This window comes from Rhea americana, unplaced genomic scaffold (assembly GCF_003343005.1).
Source record: "Rhea americana isolate MKP2758 unplaced genomic scaffold, rheAme1 scaffold_128, whole genome shotgun sequence".
NCBI classification, from domain to species: domain Eukaryota; kingdom Metazoa; phylum Chordata; class Aves; order Rheiformes; family Rheidae; genus Rhea; species Rhea americana.
The window spans coordinates 318,569-332,403 of record NW_028185350.1 but is presented as its reverse complement, the minus strand read 5'-3'; the positions used below and the strand labels follow the sequence as shown (position 1 = coordinate 332,403).

At 39.9% G+C, this 13,835-nt stretch overlaps 1 protein-coding gene across 1 annotated transcript in view; it reads left to right on the top strand.

The window, feature by feature from the left end:
- Positions 1–13,835, top strand: part of FBXW8 (F-box and WD repeat domain containing 8) — a 53,148-nt gene that overhangs the window by 2,093 nt on the left and 37,220 nt on the right. Inside the window, exons 2-4 of the mRNA XM_085326109.1 lie at positions 2,884–3,031; positions 9,870–10,034; positions 10,643–10,731. Coding sequence (XP_085182235.1) covers positions 2,884–3,031; positions 9,870–10,034; positions 10,643–10,731 — 402 coding nt within the window. The remainder of the gene's footprint in view (positions 1–2,883; positions 3,032–9,869; positions 10,035–10,642; positions 10,732–13,835) is intronic.

Genomic DNA, 13,835 nt, shown 5'->3' with positions numbered 1-13,835 from the left:
GCTGCTGCTTTTTCTTCCTTTTCTTCTTCTTTTTTTAACCTCACTTTCTAAATACATTCTTTACTACAGATTTTTAATCCCCCCCCAAATCCACCCGTCCTGCTGTAGGACGCTGGCGTAACGTTTTTCCTGWTAAAACCGCAGTTTTTTGGCCAATTGAAACCGCTCGGCGTAGGTGCGGTAATGAAGGCTATTGGGACCTGCTGCGCTGCAGCAGTAAAAAACCCGAGCGTTAACTYGGCAAATGAGTTAATTTGGAAATAGTCTTAAATACCGATCTAAGCAAGTTAAAAGTTATTTTGGCAGATYCTCTAAATGCAAGAGAGGTTTTATTTACAGTGTAGAAAAAATGGGGGGGGGGAACCCACTTTCTTGCTTTTTGTGAGCCTCACGGTGCCTAATTACTCTTTGCTTAAGAAAAATTAAAAGGAGCAGATTAAATTTCTGTCTGCAAGGCACAAATTAATCCATTTACAGAATTAGTGCTCCATTAGCGCACAGGAGCCCAAATCTGTCTCGGAGGGGATGGTAGTGCTCGAGTTTTGGATTCGTTCCAGTAGACTTCTAGGCAGGCTGAGGCTGGCKTACCGCTGCCGCTTCGTATGTGATAGCGAGCAACAGGCCAGATGAGCTGCGTGAATTTTGGGGGCTAGGAAGACCCAAAAGCATCTCTAACATGATGTTTGCATGGAGCAGAATTAGTATGAACCATTGCTCACGCTGTCTCACGAGTTTGTGTTTCTTTGCCTTGTAATCTGGGGATCTCTCATCTGTAACTAAAGTGTTAAATTTGACCTTAAATGCTCTTACTGCTTAGTTTATGAAAAAATAAATGCATGCAGATCTCTATTTTTAATGGAAGAAATGTTGCTTTTGACTATTCTGTCTGTAGGCAGTCTGTCTTTTTGAGGATATCTGCAGGTACCTGCCGACTGACCAGGTTTTGAGCTGGCTGGATGCGAGTCGGATCCAATTTGGAAGCGGTGTGTTCGCAGTAGTGCTGTGCCTGAGCTCACGAGCCCAGCACTAACAGCCTTGCCGAATGGCTCATCTCGGGCATTTGGGCAGAGTGTTGCCTCTGGATCAGAGCTGGTTTGCGTCTGGCCAGCTCGGGCTCTGTCTGCGTGTGGCCATGGGGATGCACTTGTAAAATGCCCTCTTCTTTCTTTCTTTCCTTTTTATTTTTAATTTTTTTTTGTCCCCTTTGGAAACAGATTCAGTTTAAATCACACAAAAGCAAATGACATTCTTGTAAATCCACAGCAGAGAGCAGAGCCCGCGGGCCTCGTGCAGGGGTCACTGTGCAGGAAAGGGGAGGAAATGGGGGCATTTGCGCAGGGGGAACGATAGACGGAAAGGGCCAGGAGCGGGGTGCTGGCCCCTCTGGTCTTAGTTTACGTAACCAGAACGAGTGCAAGGTTCCTGTGCATGGACTCGTTCATAGCTCTTRAAAGAGCTTATGGGAGCATTGCCCCTTTTTTGTGCTGTCTGAATGCTTTTCTTTAGTGTGGGGTACCTTTTGCGTTAAAAGTTTACATACAACCGTATCGTACGATAGCTTCCCTGCATAGGTGGTGTTGGGCTTATTTAAAGCACAGCTATTTTTACCACTTCATTAGCACTGCAGAGGTGCTAGGTCTTGGTTTAAGGGAGCAGTTGGCGAGGAGCAGTTGCAGAAGAGAGGAAGTAAAGGTAGCGGGGCTAGGGAAGTGCCAAGAGGCACAAGCTGCTGGTGATTTGGCTGAAATCTGCCTGACTCTGTGATAACAAAGAGTGGAGATGCAGTTTGGTAGGTTGTTTTTTTTTTTGCATGAGGATTGGTGGAGAAGGACTAGGCAATCTGAAGCACCTGCAAGGGGGATACAGAACCCTGGAAAAGAACATTAGAGAGCAAAATTTTAGAATTAGTGACTTAGAAAAGTGTTCAGAATGGATGGATTTTGCTCTCTATATAATTTTTTGCTGTAAAATACTAGGAAGCTCCAGACAGAAGTGGGAAAGAGGGTAGCCTTTATGCAGTGACTGCAAGAATAGGATTTAATAATGCTGTAGTTGCAGCTTTCTGATGGGGGTGGGTTTTTTTTGGGGCGGGGGGAGGGAGAAGAGGGCTATGTACTGTGTGTATCTGTTAAGTACAGGTGATGGATCCTGTGGTTTGAAGATGTTTGTGATACTTAATCAGCTGAAGCAACATTCTTTCAACACATTTCCTGTAAAAATAAATTATGTTATTGATGAAAGAAATACAAAACAAACTGTAAACTCATCTCCATTCAGTTTTATATCAAAATATTAGTACATTTTCCACTGTCCCTGTTTAAAATCTCATAAGTTGAATTTGTGATGGTTATATGCCTGTAAAGTGCTTYCTTGTTTTAGTCTTTTTGACACTGAAACCTTAGGGAATTATTTTACTAGAACTTGCATCTTAATCTTGTCTTTCTGGGCCCCATACCTGTGGGAATCATGCATGTATTATAGGATAAAAGGGCTCTCCTGCTTCAGAAAGAAGAAATAAGTAATACTTAAAATGTTTGCATGTGTTAGTTGTCTTCCCAACAAGCAGTTACTGCATTTATACTTTTGTGTCTGCTTTTAGACTGGAAATCTYTGTACATTAATGCTTTATACTGGCTAAATACAACTGAAGTGTTTGGATGAATTAAGACTTGAGTTTTTTCAAGTTTACAAGCTTTTTGTCTCAGACTAGAGGAGCTTGGGTACCTTCATGCCAGCATGATTTCCCTGATAGCCTATTTTAACAAGGCTACAGGATGGAGAAGGAGAGCTGCTTCTGCTTTTCCTTAGGACACTGTGATGGCACTGGATGCAGTCTCTTGTCTTAATAATATTGTAACTTTTTTTTATTCTGTTCTGTATTAGAAAAGCCTATCAACCTCTTTTTTATTTATTTTTTTTTCCRCAGAATGAAATAAATGAGGTTCCATTTTTTGATATCCAGCTGCCCTATGAACTGGCCTTGAAGATATTTCAGTACCTGGATAAGGCTGAACTGGGAAGATGTGCTCAGGTAAGTGCTGTGGACTATTTGCTTCTCCAATCCCACATAAAACTAGCAGAAGTATTCAAGCCATGGTTGGGGACTGATGTGGGGAATATGTGTGGTAGCTGTCATGGCTCAGTTGATTGTGCTTTTACGTACTGAAAATGCTTCCAAAGCTGAATGAAAAATTATAGTAAAGGAGCTGGATTCGTAGCTTGCAACTGAGTACAGTTAACCAAAACATTTGTTGTGGCTTGACATAACTGAAACCTTAAAACTCTAAAGAAATGCTAGCCCAGATTTTTTGATTTGAATGAACATATTCAGAAACAAGTTGGAGTCTTGCTGCAGTATTTAGAATTCAGAATTTCACAGTGCTAAGATGATGGCAACAAAGCTTTTTTTTTTTTCTTTTTTTTTTCAGTATGTGACTTGAGCCACAGAAAGTTGACAGGTGACACAGAGAAAATTAGAGTACTTTTTTTTTATCCTGAAATCTTCAAGCAGGGCTAAATTACTGAATGACTAATGTTAGACTTTTCTTTCTYTTTTTTTTCTCCTCTCCTGGTTTATATTTCCTTGGTGATAGTTTAAACTGCTTTCACTAGTTCGTTCTCGGATGTGGTCCGTCATTTGCGTGTATTTTTAAACCGTCTCTTGAAGCACACCCACATGCGCGCACTGACCTGACTTCAGCCCACACTACTGAGCCTCTTGCCTCCTTTCTTCACATGCTGAGTGATGAACCGCCTTTCTTAACGGGTCTCTGAAGCAAACTTAACTGGCAAGTGCCAATTACCTTGTGAAATAGGGCAGCATATTGTGGATATTCATTGCCAGCTTCTCCTATGGCCACTGTTTAATGTTTCAGGCCAGGTGTTCATCGAATACTTATGTACTAAACACATCCTGCAGCTTTGCAAAAAAATCCACCCCAAGCCTTGCATTACACCAAAAAGATTCCCTTTGTAAAATAAATAAATGTTAACACGTAAAAATTAAAAAAGTGATAGGGTATAGCCTTGTTATGGATGGTAATCTAGACATAAGTAACGACCAAATGGCATGTGTATTGATGATACAATCACAGAATCAGTAAGGTTGGAAGGGACCTCTGGAGATCATCTGGTCCAACCTGCCTGCTCAGCAGGGTCACCTAGAGCATGTTGATGCTAAATTGGACTTTTAACTTTCAGTATGCATAGGGCGTAGTGTTAAATATGTATTTATTATTACTTATAGGTAGTTATTATTTATTATTACTTTAAATCTTTGACTTGATAATGCTTTTTAGGAASAAAGACTATTAGAAAAATATTTTCTCTTGCAGAGCTTCTGTTGTTGGGGGAAAAAAAGACTCTAGAATTACTTTTTCATGAGCTGCCTAGAAGGCTGTGAAGCTTTTGAATCTGCTGGAGTTTCTGTCATTTGCTGATGCATAGATGCATTCAGGAAAGGCTGCAACCCTTGAAATGGAACAAGTTGCATTTTTGGAGGGGATTGCTTAAAGATTATTGTTGTTATTATTGCTCTTTTTTTTTTTTTTTTGATTCTCAAACATGATCAGTTTACCTCGTGGCACAGTAAAAAGATTGGCTGCTGAAAGGCTACTCTTTTTCATCCTACTTGGGCTACACTTGATTTCTCTGTCTTGCTATTCATATATTTTTCATACTTAGAAAATTTTTCACATTTGTCATTCGCCTTCTAAGAACGAGTCAGTTGGTCCTATGTGGCAGCTCAGAGGTAGCTGAGCAAATGCCCAGTGTTTTACAAGGCTTTCTGAATGAGATGAATATCCAAGGCTTTTAGTGCAGAGCTGGCTTCTTTTAAGTGTTCAAATAAAAAGCAAAGCAATAAAAATAAATACCATTTTCATTTTTCTCGTGGTGATTTTGTTTTTGAAGGGGGGGAAGCCCTCTTCTGTTAAATGGAAAGCCCTGCTGCTTTACAGCGTTATCGTAGAAAGGTTTTTTTATTAAGGCGTCTTGGGATTTTAGTGGAATTGGGCTAGTTAGTGGAACTGGCATCATGAACTGTGTGAGTGCCTTTGGAGAAAACCTGTTTGCTTAATTCTTCATGCCAAATTGGTAAGTGACTAACAGTAAAGTAGCCCGACTGCTGAGTCTCTTTGAGGTTTAATCACACCGCAGTCCGCTCTGGAAAGCTTTAATTTCACCCTGATATTTCCCCCTCCCTTTCTTCCCCACAGTTTTTCTTTGATTTTTTATTTATTTATTTATTTATTTTTTTGGAATTAGGATTATAAACCATAAACTAGCCGTATGGCACTTGCAACACTAAAGCCATGTGCAACATGTAAATTAATGGTGTTACCGGTTCCCGAGCTCTGGTGGGCTCGCAGTAGTCATGCGATATTCAAGTAGTATCCAGCAGACCGGTGCCTGCTGATATCCTGTATTGGTGATTGGAGGGGGAAAGGGAAGTTAATGTGCCAGTCCAGAGGAAGGGCAAGTGTAGCTGTTTCTTGTGCTAGTCCCGATGGACAGCTGGGAGCGCCTTTTGAATTCCAGTGTGACCCCTGAAAGAAAGATCTAGGATGTGAGCTGCTCTTCTGACTTCTGCGATGAGTGAATTTGAGAACAGGCTCTCTTCCCGCGCAGTCATGATGTACGGAAAAGGAAAAATGATCGCTTGGGAAGCCAGAAGTGTGACAAATTGAAACAAATGGAAGTTCTTGTGTTATTTGGTGCTGATGCTGCAGACGTCTGCAATTAACTTCACTCCCAGCCTTAGGATGTGGCCTTTGAACTGTCAGCTTTGTGGCAGGGTGATGCGTCTCTGGTCTGTGAAGTTCTGCACATACTTAGAGTTGTGTTATTGCTTTCTGGTAAATACTGAAGATGCATAAATCACATTATGTGATATGAAATACATCTGGGCAGTATGTGCTGAAATTCTGGCAGTGGTAAGGTTATGTTTTATTTCTAAATAGATCTGTGGGAAACTGTCTTCAAAGTGTTAGCATTTTCATCTGTGAGGTGGTTTGGAAGCATTAACCAACTCAACAATTGTGAATATATATAACAGGGGGACAGTATTTCTAGGAATTTAGGAATGAAATTTCTTGCACAGCTCAGGAATTTCAGATGCTTGCCTTTATGGCTTTTGGACTTGTCAAACTGTTAGGTATTTCGTGTTTAGACATAATAATAATAATAATAATAATAATAATAATAATAATAAAAGCCCTCAGGTATTCTTGAACATCATGTCACATTGTGCTTGCATATTGGTAAAAATAATCATCCATGCTGCTCATAATTTGGAGAGGAAACTGGGCAATAGGTGGATAGGGCTTTCCTGAACTGAGGGGCTCAGGATGAGACCTAAAATAACATTAAGGCTGTGAATGGAAAAGATGACTGTCTTCCACCTGGTGAATGTACATCTGAATGGCTTTGGATTATATCATATTTGGAGCTAATATTGCACTGAATTGAAAGTCCAGATATTTCAAATTGAGGAGTCTGGATTCAGTGACTGAATCTCAATGATATCTTTGTGTGATATGGAAGAAAGTAAACCTAAAGACAGTGGTCAGATGAGGAGGGATGAGTAAATCTTCATTAGGATTTGGACCAGTTGCTATTAGAAGAATTTCGGACTTGATGAAAGAGGTGGTGCTTTTTAGTTTCTTTTTAGCTTTTTATTTTTATTTTTTGCCAAAAAAATCCCCTGAATGCAAAACTAAATAGCAAAACCTAGGTCAGCAAAAGCCTTTAAAGTGTTTCAAAGGATTATTGTGCGCTGACCTGCAGGTATGGAATAACAGTGTTTCTGCATGGAGCTCAGGGGGCACCGAAGTTTCTTTGCTGAGAGCAGTGAGAAATGTGGTAAAAAAATAGTAGGAATACTTAAGACAACATTAAATTGGAGCCTTTGCAGCTGTAAACAACTCTGTAAGATGTTGTCATTGATTGTTGCTGGAGATTGCACGCAGCATAGTATTGGAAATARTTATGTTCATGGCTTAAGAGCTTTGCCTGTTTCAGCTACTCCTCAACAAACTGAATGTATGTATGCATATAAATAAAGCTGTAGTACCCTGGCTTTCGAGGCCTCACCTGAAACTCAAGCAGATCCAATAAAGCTGACTTTGAGCCAATGGCCACTTTTAATGCGGGAGCTCGCAGTGGTGTTGTAAAGTGAAATGCTTGAGACACTTTTATTGGAGATTTCTTGCAGCTGAGGCTCGCTCAGTGGGGCTTTTACTAGGGCTTGGCATGCCAGTTCTGGTGCATTAAGGACGGGCTGCCTTGGGGACCCTTTGGAAATTTTTGTATGAAAACCAGCAGGATTCAATATAATTCGATTTTTATAAAATTGTAATGGGAGAGGATCTCTATCCCCCTTGAATGTTTGTTCCTAAAAGTTGAAAAGGCAGTTGAGATTTTATATAGCTTTTTGTTGTTGTTTTTTTTTTTGTTTACTATCTTTACACAATGCTTTTAAGAACTTCAAACCAAAAGGATCTCTACAAATGCTGTCTGTTTTGGCAAACTCCAAGGGTGGGTGTGGGTGTCGGTGCGGTGGGGATTTGGGGGGTTATTTGTTACTTTTTTTAAGCAGGGCAAAAGTTAGCATAGTTTGGTTTTGTTTACTTGTGCTTATGCATTAGCTTGCCTCCTCAATGTCAGCAGAAATTTCTCTCGAATTTCGTCAGTATGTCCCTATAGTAGCAGGACCATTAAACACTGAAGCGCCTATTTTTTTTATTACCGTATAGAACATTAAACAATCTGTAGCTAGAGAAGACTGTGCTGTTTCTGTTCTTCGTAAGAAACATCATTAGGGTTGCTCAACCCAGGTTGCTTGCGTTATCTGATGATGGAAGGTGACTGATGGTGAATATTAGCTGTGCTGGACTTGGCTGTTTCTGTTTAAGGGAGCAGCTCTTGGAGCTGGTGGATATTGAAACTTGAAATTATCTGCAAGTTACTCAGTCTGTACCTTCCGCTCCCCCCTGATTTTTCCTCTTGTAGTGTATTGTATTTGCGGAGTATTGTCCATGTATTGCGCATGTATTGTCCATGCGGAGTAGTGTGCATGTTAAACTCTTCTTCTGGAGGAAACTGGTCATGGGATGTATCTTAAGATGCAATCCTTTCCAGTTCCTAATGGGATTTTGGTTTGGAAAGCAATAATGTTACATGTGCGTCTTCTTAGATGACGACCAACTTGGRCAACACAGTGTGAATAAAATCGGAGGTGCTTCATAAAGTTTTCAGGGGCAGATCCTACTTTTGTGCAATTGCTAGACACTTCGCAAAGTTTCCAAGGGCAGATCCTGCCTCTGTGCTTTTCACTGCAGCGTGTACTGTCCTGCTCTTGGGTTTCTAGGGGGAATCTCTAGGGGCGAGAAGAAGCTGTGGGGCTACACTTTTGCCCTTGCCACCTGTGTAAGATGTTTTTGCACTTAGCTGAGGATGCAGGGCCGTGTTATTGCCACTAAGCTGCTTCCTGGGCCTCTGCTGCTGTGTCCACGCAAGGCTGCGGGTGTCCTTGCTTGCGTAGCGCTGGCCGGGCAGCCTCGGTCTGCAGGTCCGTTCCGCAGAGCAAGTTAGACGTGCTCTTCCAAGTTCTCAAACAGAAAATGCTAGAGATCATGTTACAGACCCCTGAGATTGCTTGCCTTGTATATAATGGGGTTTTCTAACCTCTCTCCAAGCCTCGCTGCACGCTTTGTAATTCCGATGGGTTGTTGGTGTCTCAGGCAGGGGCTTTCTGCAAATCTGTGCCGGCTAACACAGGAAGCCTTAAAAGGGTCCTGCACTTTATATTTAAAAGCTATGTTTCTGAGAAGTCTGAAGCAAGGTGTGCATGGTGACTCTAAAATGCAGAAGAGAATAATCCTATAAAAGAACAAATAATAGATGATTTTTCACCACACTGTGCCGTGTGGCACCTATGTGTAAAGGTAGAGCCAAGGGCAAATAATCAGGAAAAAAGATTCTGTGAAAGTTTGCAGCAATATGAGACTTAGCTACTTGGTGTAATCTTGTGACTGAAACAGATATTTCATGCTTAGTTATAAGCTGCTAAAAATGATGTCAGTCTGCAAAGCTTTTTAATCTTTTGGAGACAGTGTACAACTGATTACTGTTTTCACTGGTAGTAATTTTCATTGGTTACATCTGTTTTTTTAATCAAGAATTACAGAGAACAAATGCTACTTAAGTAGGCTCTTACCTCTTGAATCTTTAATTCTAAGCCCATAATTGATTATGATGAAGCAGTTTGCTCTGAAATGGACGGCAACTTGAGGCTACTCAAAAAACTTAATATTTCATTCCTATTTATCCATGCTGTAATACAATAGGTTGCAAATCACTAATGTCACACACCCAATCAGGCATTGTCAGCAGGACTTTAGAGATACGGTGATGGGATCCAGGAGGTGTTTTAGCTACAAAAATGAAGATAAATTCATATCCATATTTTTACTGTAAATATACAATGCTGTTTTAACTTTTTTCGTGTCGCTTTTCTCTTCAAAATTTTATTACACAGTCGTATTTCAGGTTAAGAATATGGCCGCTAAACACTCGTATCCATATTACATGGAATATTATTGGGGCAGAAGCTGAGCGCTTTGACTTATTTCTCCTCAAAGGAGTCAAACAAACCCTGAGCCTTTTGTTAAAGTGGGAATTTCTTACTGCCAGTAGTAGAAAAAGCAAAAAAGGTATTTATTTGGACAAGAATTTAGCCTCAATACAGACTTGTTTTATATATGCATACTATATGTTATTTATATCATTTAATATAACATCTAATTTCTATTTATAATTTTATGCAATATATCTGTATATGTATTTATAAAAATAAATTTGATTTCTAGGTCAGCCGGACATGGAAAGCACTTGCAGAAGATGAAGTGCTGTGGTACCGGTTGTGCCAGCAGGAAGGATACCTATTAGATAACAGCATCTCGGATCGCTCCTGCTGGAAGGTCGCGCTTAAGGACTGCCGTGCCAAAGAACGCACTCTGAGAACCAACTGGAAGGTAAAAGGGAGAGGTTTCATTAATGGGATCCAGATGCTGTAGAAAAATGGGAACCTCATCCAAGCAAGTGGTAGGCAAAAGCTGGTCTTTTGTATCGCAGCTCCTTTTAGCCAGTTAAAAGGGAAAAGCTGCTGAGGGTTTTACGAGCCTCTGCCCCTGCTGTATTTACTTCTTCTTCCCTACCCCCAAGATATTGGTTATTTGGGGGATGGGTCTTGTTTGTTTGCTCTGGGTTTGGTGAAAGAGCAGTGTTTTTACTTCAGATATCCCTCAGTAATAACAATCAGTCTTTAAGATGAAGGCTCCTACTCAGCTGGTTAAATATCCTAACTAAAAGAAAGTATCTTTTTTTTTTCTTTGTCGTGATAGTTAAGTTTCTCTACTTTATCTTAAGGTAAGGAATTATTATGCAGTATGATAGCTTTTCTCCTTTATTTTTTTTTGTCCATGAAAATTCCAGGAGGAGAGCATAGACTAGATGGCTCTTCGAGTTGCACTATGACTTATCAATAGCAGTACTAAAGTTCAAAGTTTCCTGTGAGGAAGCAAGTGAACTTGGTAGATAAATATGTTGCACTACCAACGCCGTATCTCGTCTTTCCGTGCAGAATCGCATTGGTGCTGTGAGCCAGCTGCAGTATGAGCTGGGAAAGATTCTTTGTGATGTCCATTCCTGTGATGGAGTTGTTATTGCTGGGTGAGTATGAAGTTACCTGATGCTCATTTAATCTTCTCCACTTGAACTCTTATGTGCTGTGTTTTGACAAATTCAGAAGCACCAGGCTGATGCAACAAGAGCAGATTTTTTTGATTGCATTTTTTTTTTCCTGAGTTGAGGTACATTTTTCCTAGTTATGGCTATCTACAAGTCTTCTCAGTAATGCACATTTTTATTATACTGTTCACAAGCTATATTTTGGAAGTATAGTCCCTATAAAAATGATAGTATTTTCTGATGAACTATATCCATTGTTTTGTTGTGAAGGCGCCCGGAATGTACTTAATGTTTTACAGGCCTATTGGAGAATATATATATTTTTTTTCATAAAAATCTCGATTACAAAGCTGTATTTGTGTCCTGTGGCAATTTAGTTTTAGGACTGTTATTTTTCCTCACTATTCTTTAAAAGACAAGTGTGGAAAAGAAAACCAACCCCAAATTCAAACTCCTCTTTTCCTAATATTAAACTTTGTCAGGACCCTGATTTAATGTTGACTACTCATTTATCTTACACGATTAAAATAGTACTTTAAGAAGATTACAAGCTCTTGGAAGAGGTTTGACCATCTCAATAGATACAAGATCTTACCGTATTCTGCTTGAATTGTACAGGCTCAGTAGTTACTAGCCCTTCAGAAGAAGTCACACTACCAAATAGAAATGATATCGTCATGGGGCAGAGGACATTGTCCTCTAACATACCAGAGTTCCGTATTTTATGGTAGCACTTCACATTAATGGTATGCTTATGCATTGTAGCGGTAGAGAAAACTGCCTATAAAATACTGAAAAATTCACTTACTGGTTATTGGAAAGGTGGCTTGAAATGCATTGAGTGTAGATGACTCCCATTTAGAATGAAATGCTTTTGAATGCTGTTGGCCTCTGAGAGTTGAARTTGAAGCTAGAAGACAGCAGGAGTGAGAGGGGAATTTTAAGCTTTGTTGTTATTACTATTATTTTACTGGATACTTTTCCACTTGTTTCACTTGCAGATATGGAGGTCTCCCTTTCTGTTCTTTGCCATCTTGTTGTGTCTGGCTGACTGTTGCGTAACCTCCCGTGCTTTTAATGTAAAGCTTCTGTTAATTGTAGTGGATTGGGTTGTAGCCATGAAAATGCCGCTGCTGCCGAATCGTGACCTCCTGAGAGGCAGTGCCACACCGTGGTTAACCTGTACAGCGGACACGTAGGAAGAGGCTTTAAGAATTACCTTGGTTCTTGCCAGATGTTTGGACTTGCTCGGGCCGCAGAGGCTGATGTAGGACACGGCAGCTCCCCGACTGCTGTGGTCTGCAGCTGGGAACCAGCTCTGCGTTTAGCAGCCTGACTTCTTCTGTGCCCTTCAGCTTGGGCAGTGTGTTTCTGGCCTTGGCTGAGGATCTCTGCTACTGTATCTGTTCCACTGTCTCTAATGAAACCTCCTGTACTTTTTTGGGTGCCAGAAACCCCAGTTGTCTCCTCATTGCTGCCAAAATCTCTGGCTTTTCTTTTTCTTCATTTTCCCCACTGTGTGTGTATCCAAACGTGCAGTATAGAAAAGCTAGACAGAATGCATTTAATTTTGAAGGAATTAGCAAACCAGGGTGATTAAGCCCTGATATTAAAGTCAAATAGTCTGTATTTTTAGTGTGGTGTATCAAAGAAGCCAAGTTTATGCAGTTTCAGACTGTCGTCTTTCCATGTTGGTCCCCCAGTTCCTCCAGTAGCTTTTGCTTCTTTTGGTCAGCTTACCACAGTTTGGCATGCTGAAGAGAATGGGTGCTCTTAAAGACTTCCAATTCCTATAAGGTCCACTCAAAGTCTTCAAGGACTTAAGGTCTTTAAGAGTGTTAACCCTACCCATTAGGCACATACCATTTAGAAAATAGATGTTATGGGTTCCACTCAAAAAAAAATTTTTTTTTTCCTCTGGGATATCTTTCTTCAGGCTCAATTGGAGTGTCGCACAAATCTAAGGCGCTTGCAACAAAATATTATAATGTAGAGAAATGTATGGGGCTTGGGCAGACCTCAGTGTCTTCTGTTTGAGTGTCTTGTGTTACGAGACCTGTTCACCTTTCAGTTACTCTTCAGTGTTCTCCCTTCTCTGGGAAAATGAATGTTTCTATTGAAGTATCCTTTTATGAAGCTGTGAACATACATTTGAAAAAATAATGTGAAGAAATTGGGCTTTAGGATATTAGAACACAGAAATTGTATTACTTTTTTGCTGTTTACTTTTTGCCGCTCATTCTGTTTTGGTAGCTTGAGTTCTCTGAAAGCATCTCTTGAATTGCTGCTGAAGGAAACCATTCTGTGAGTCTTGCCAAAAAGAGGATGGATTTGTTGTCTGCCAACGACAATTGAAGTCTGTAAGACAGTGCCCTCCCCTCACCTGTATCTTAAATACTGTTCAACTAATTTAAGAACATATAATGATTATTTGTACTATTTAAAAAGCTGAAAGTGTGTGTTACCTCAGGTGTCTTCAGCTTCCAGTGTAGGACATTGTTTTTCCAACTACTTCCCTTTTATGATCATCTGCTTTTCACAACCAGAGAGAACATAGTTTTAAAGACTACTATTTTAAAGAATACTACCTATTCATCTCTGTTGAATAATAAAATATTTTAATTTTGGTAGGTCTTGGACATAGTATACAGATCTTCTAAGAGTTGGTCATGGTACAGTTAATTGCAGTATTTTTGTATATGTTTTTATTATATTTGTAGTAGTAAAAATCAAACAAGAAGACTTAAAATTGTGACTGGAACTTCCAAGGGCATTCATAGTTTGTATAGGGAAATACTTTCTGTTCGTTATGTACAGTTGCTAAGTATTCAGGATAAGCAGATTAAAAAAAAATTGTGTGTGTGTGTATATATATGTATGCATATATATATATATATATATATATATACACACACACACACACACACACACACACACACAGAGAGAGAGAGAGAGAGAGAGAGAGAGATATTTTTTTTTCTCTAATCCAAGCATAACCCTCCCCTTTCTCCCCCAGCTTATAGTATTGTACTTAATGGCATTGTGCTTTCAAATTTTTCATAAAAATGTAATGAATCTAATGATCA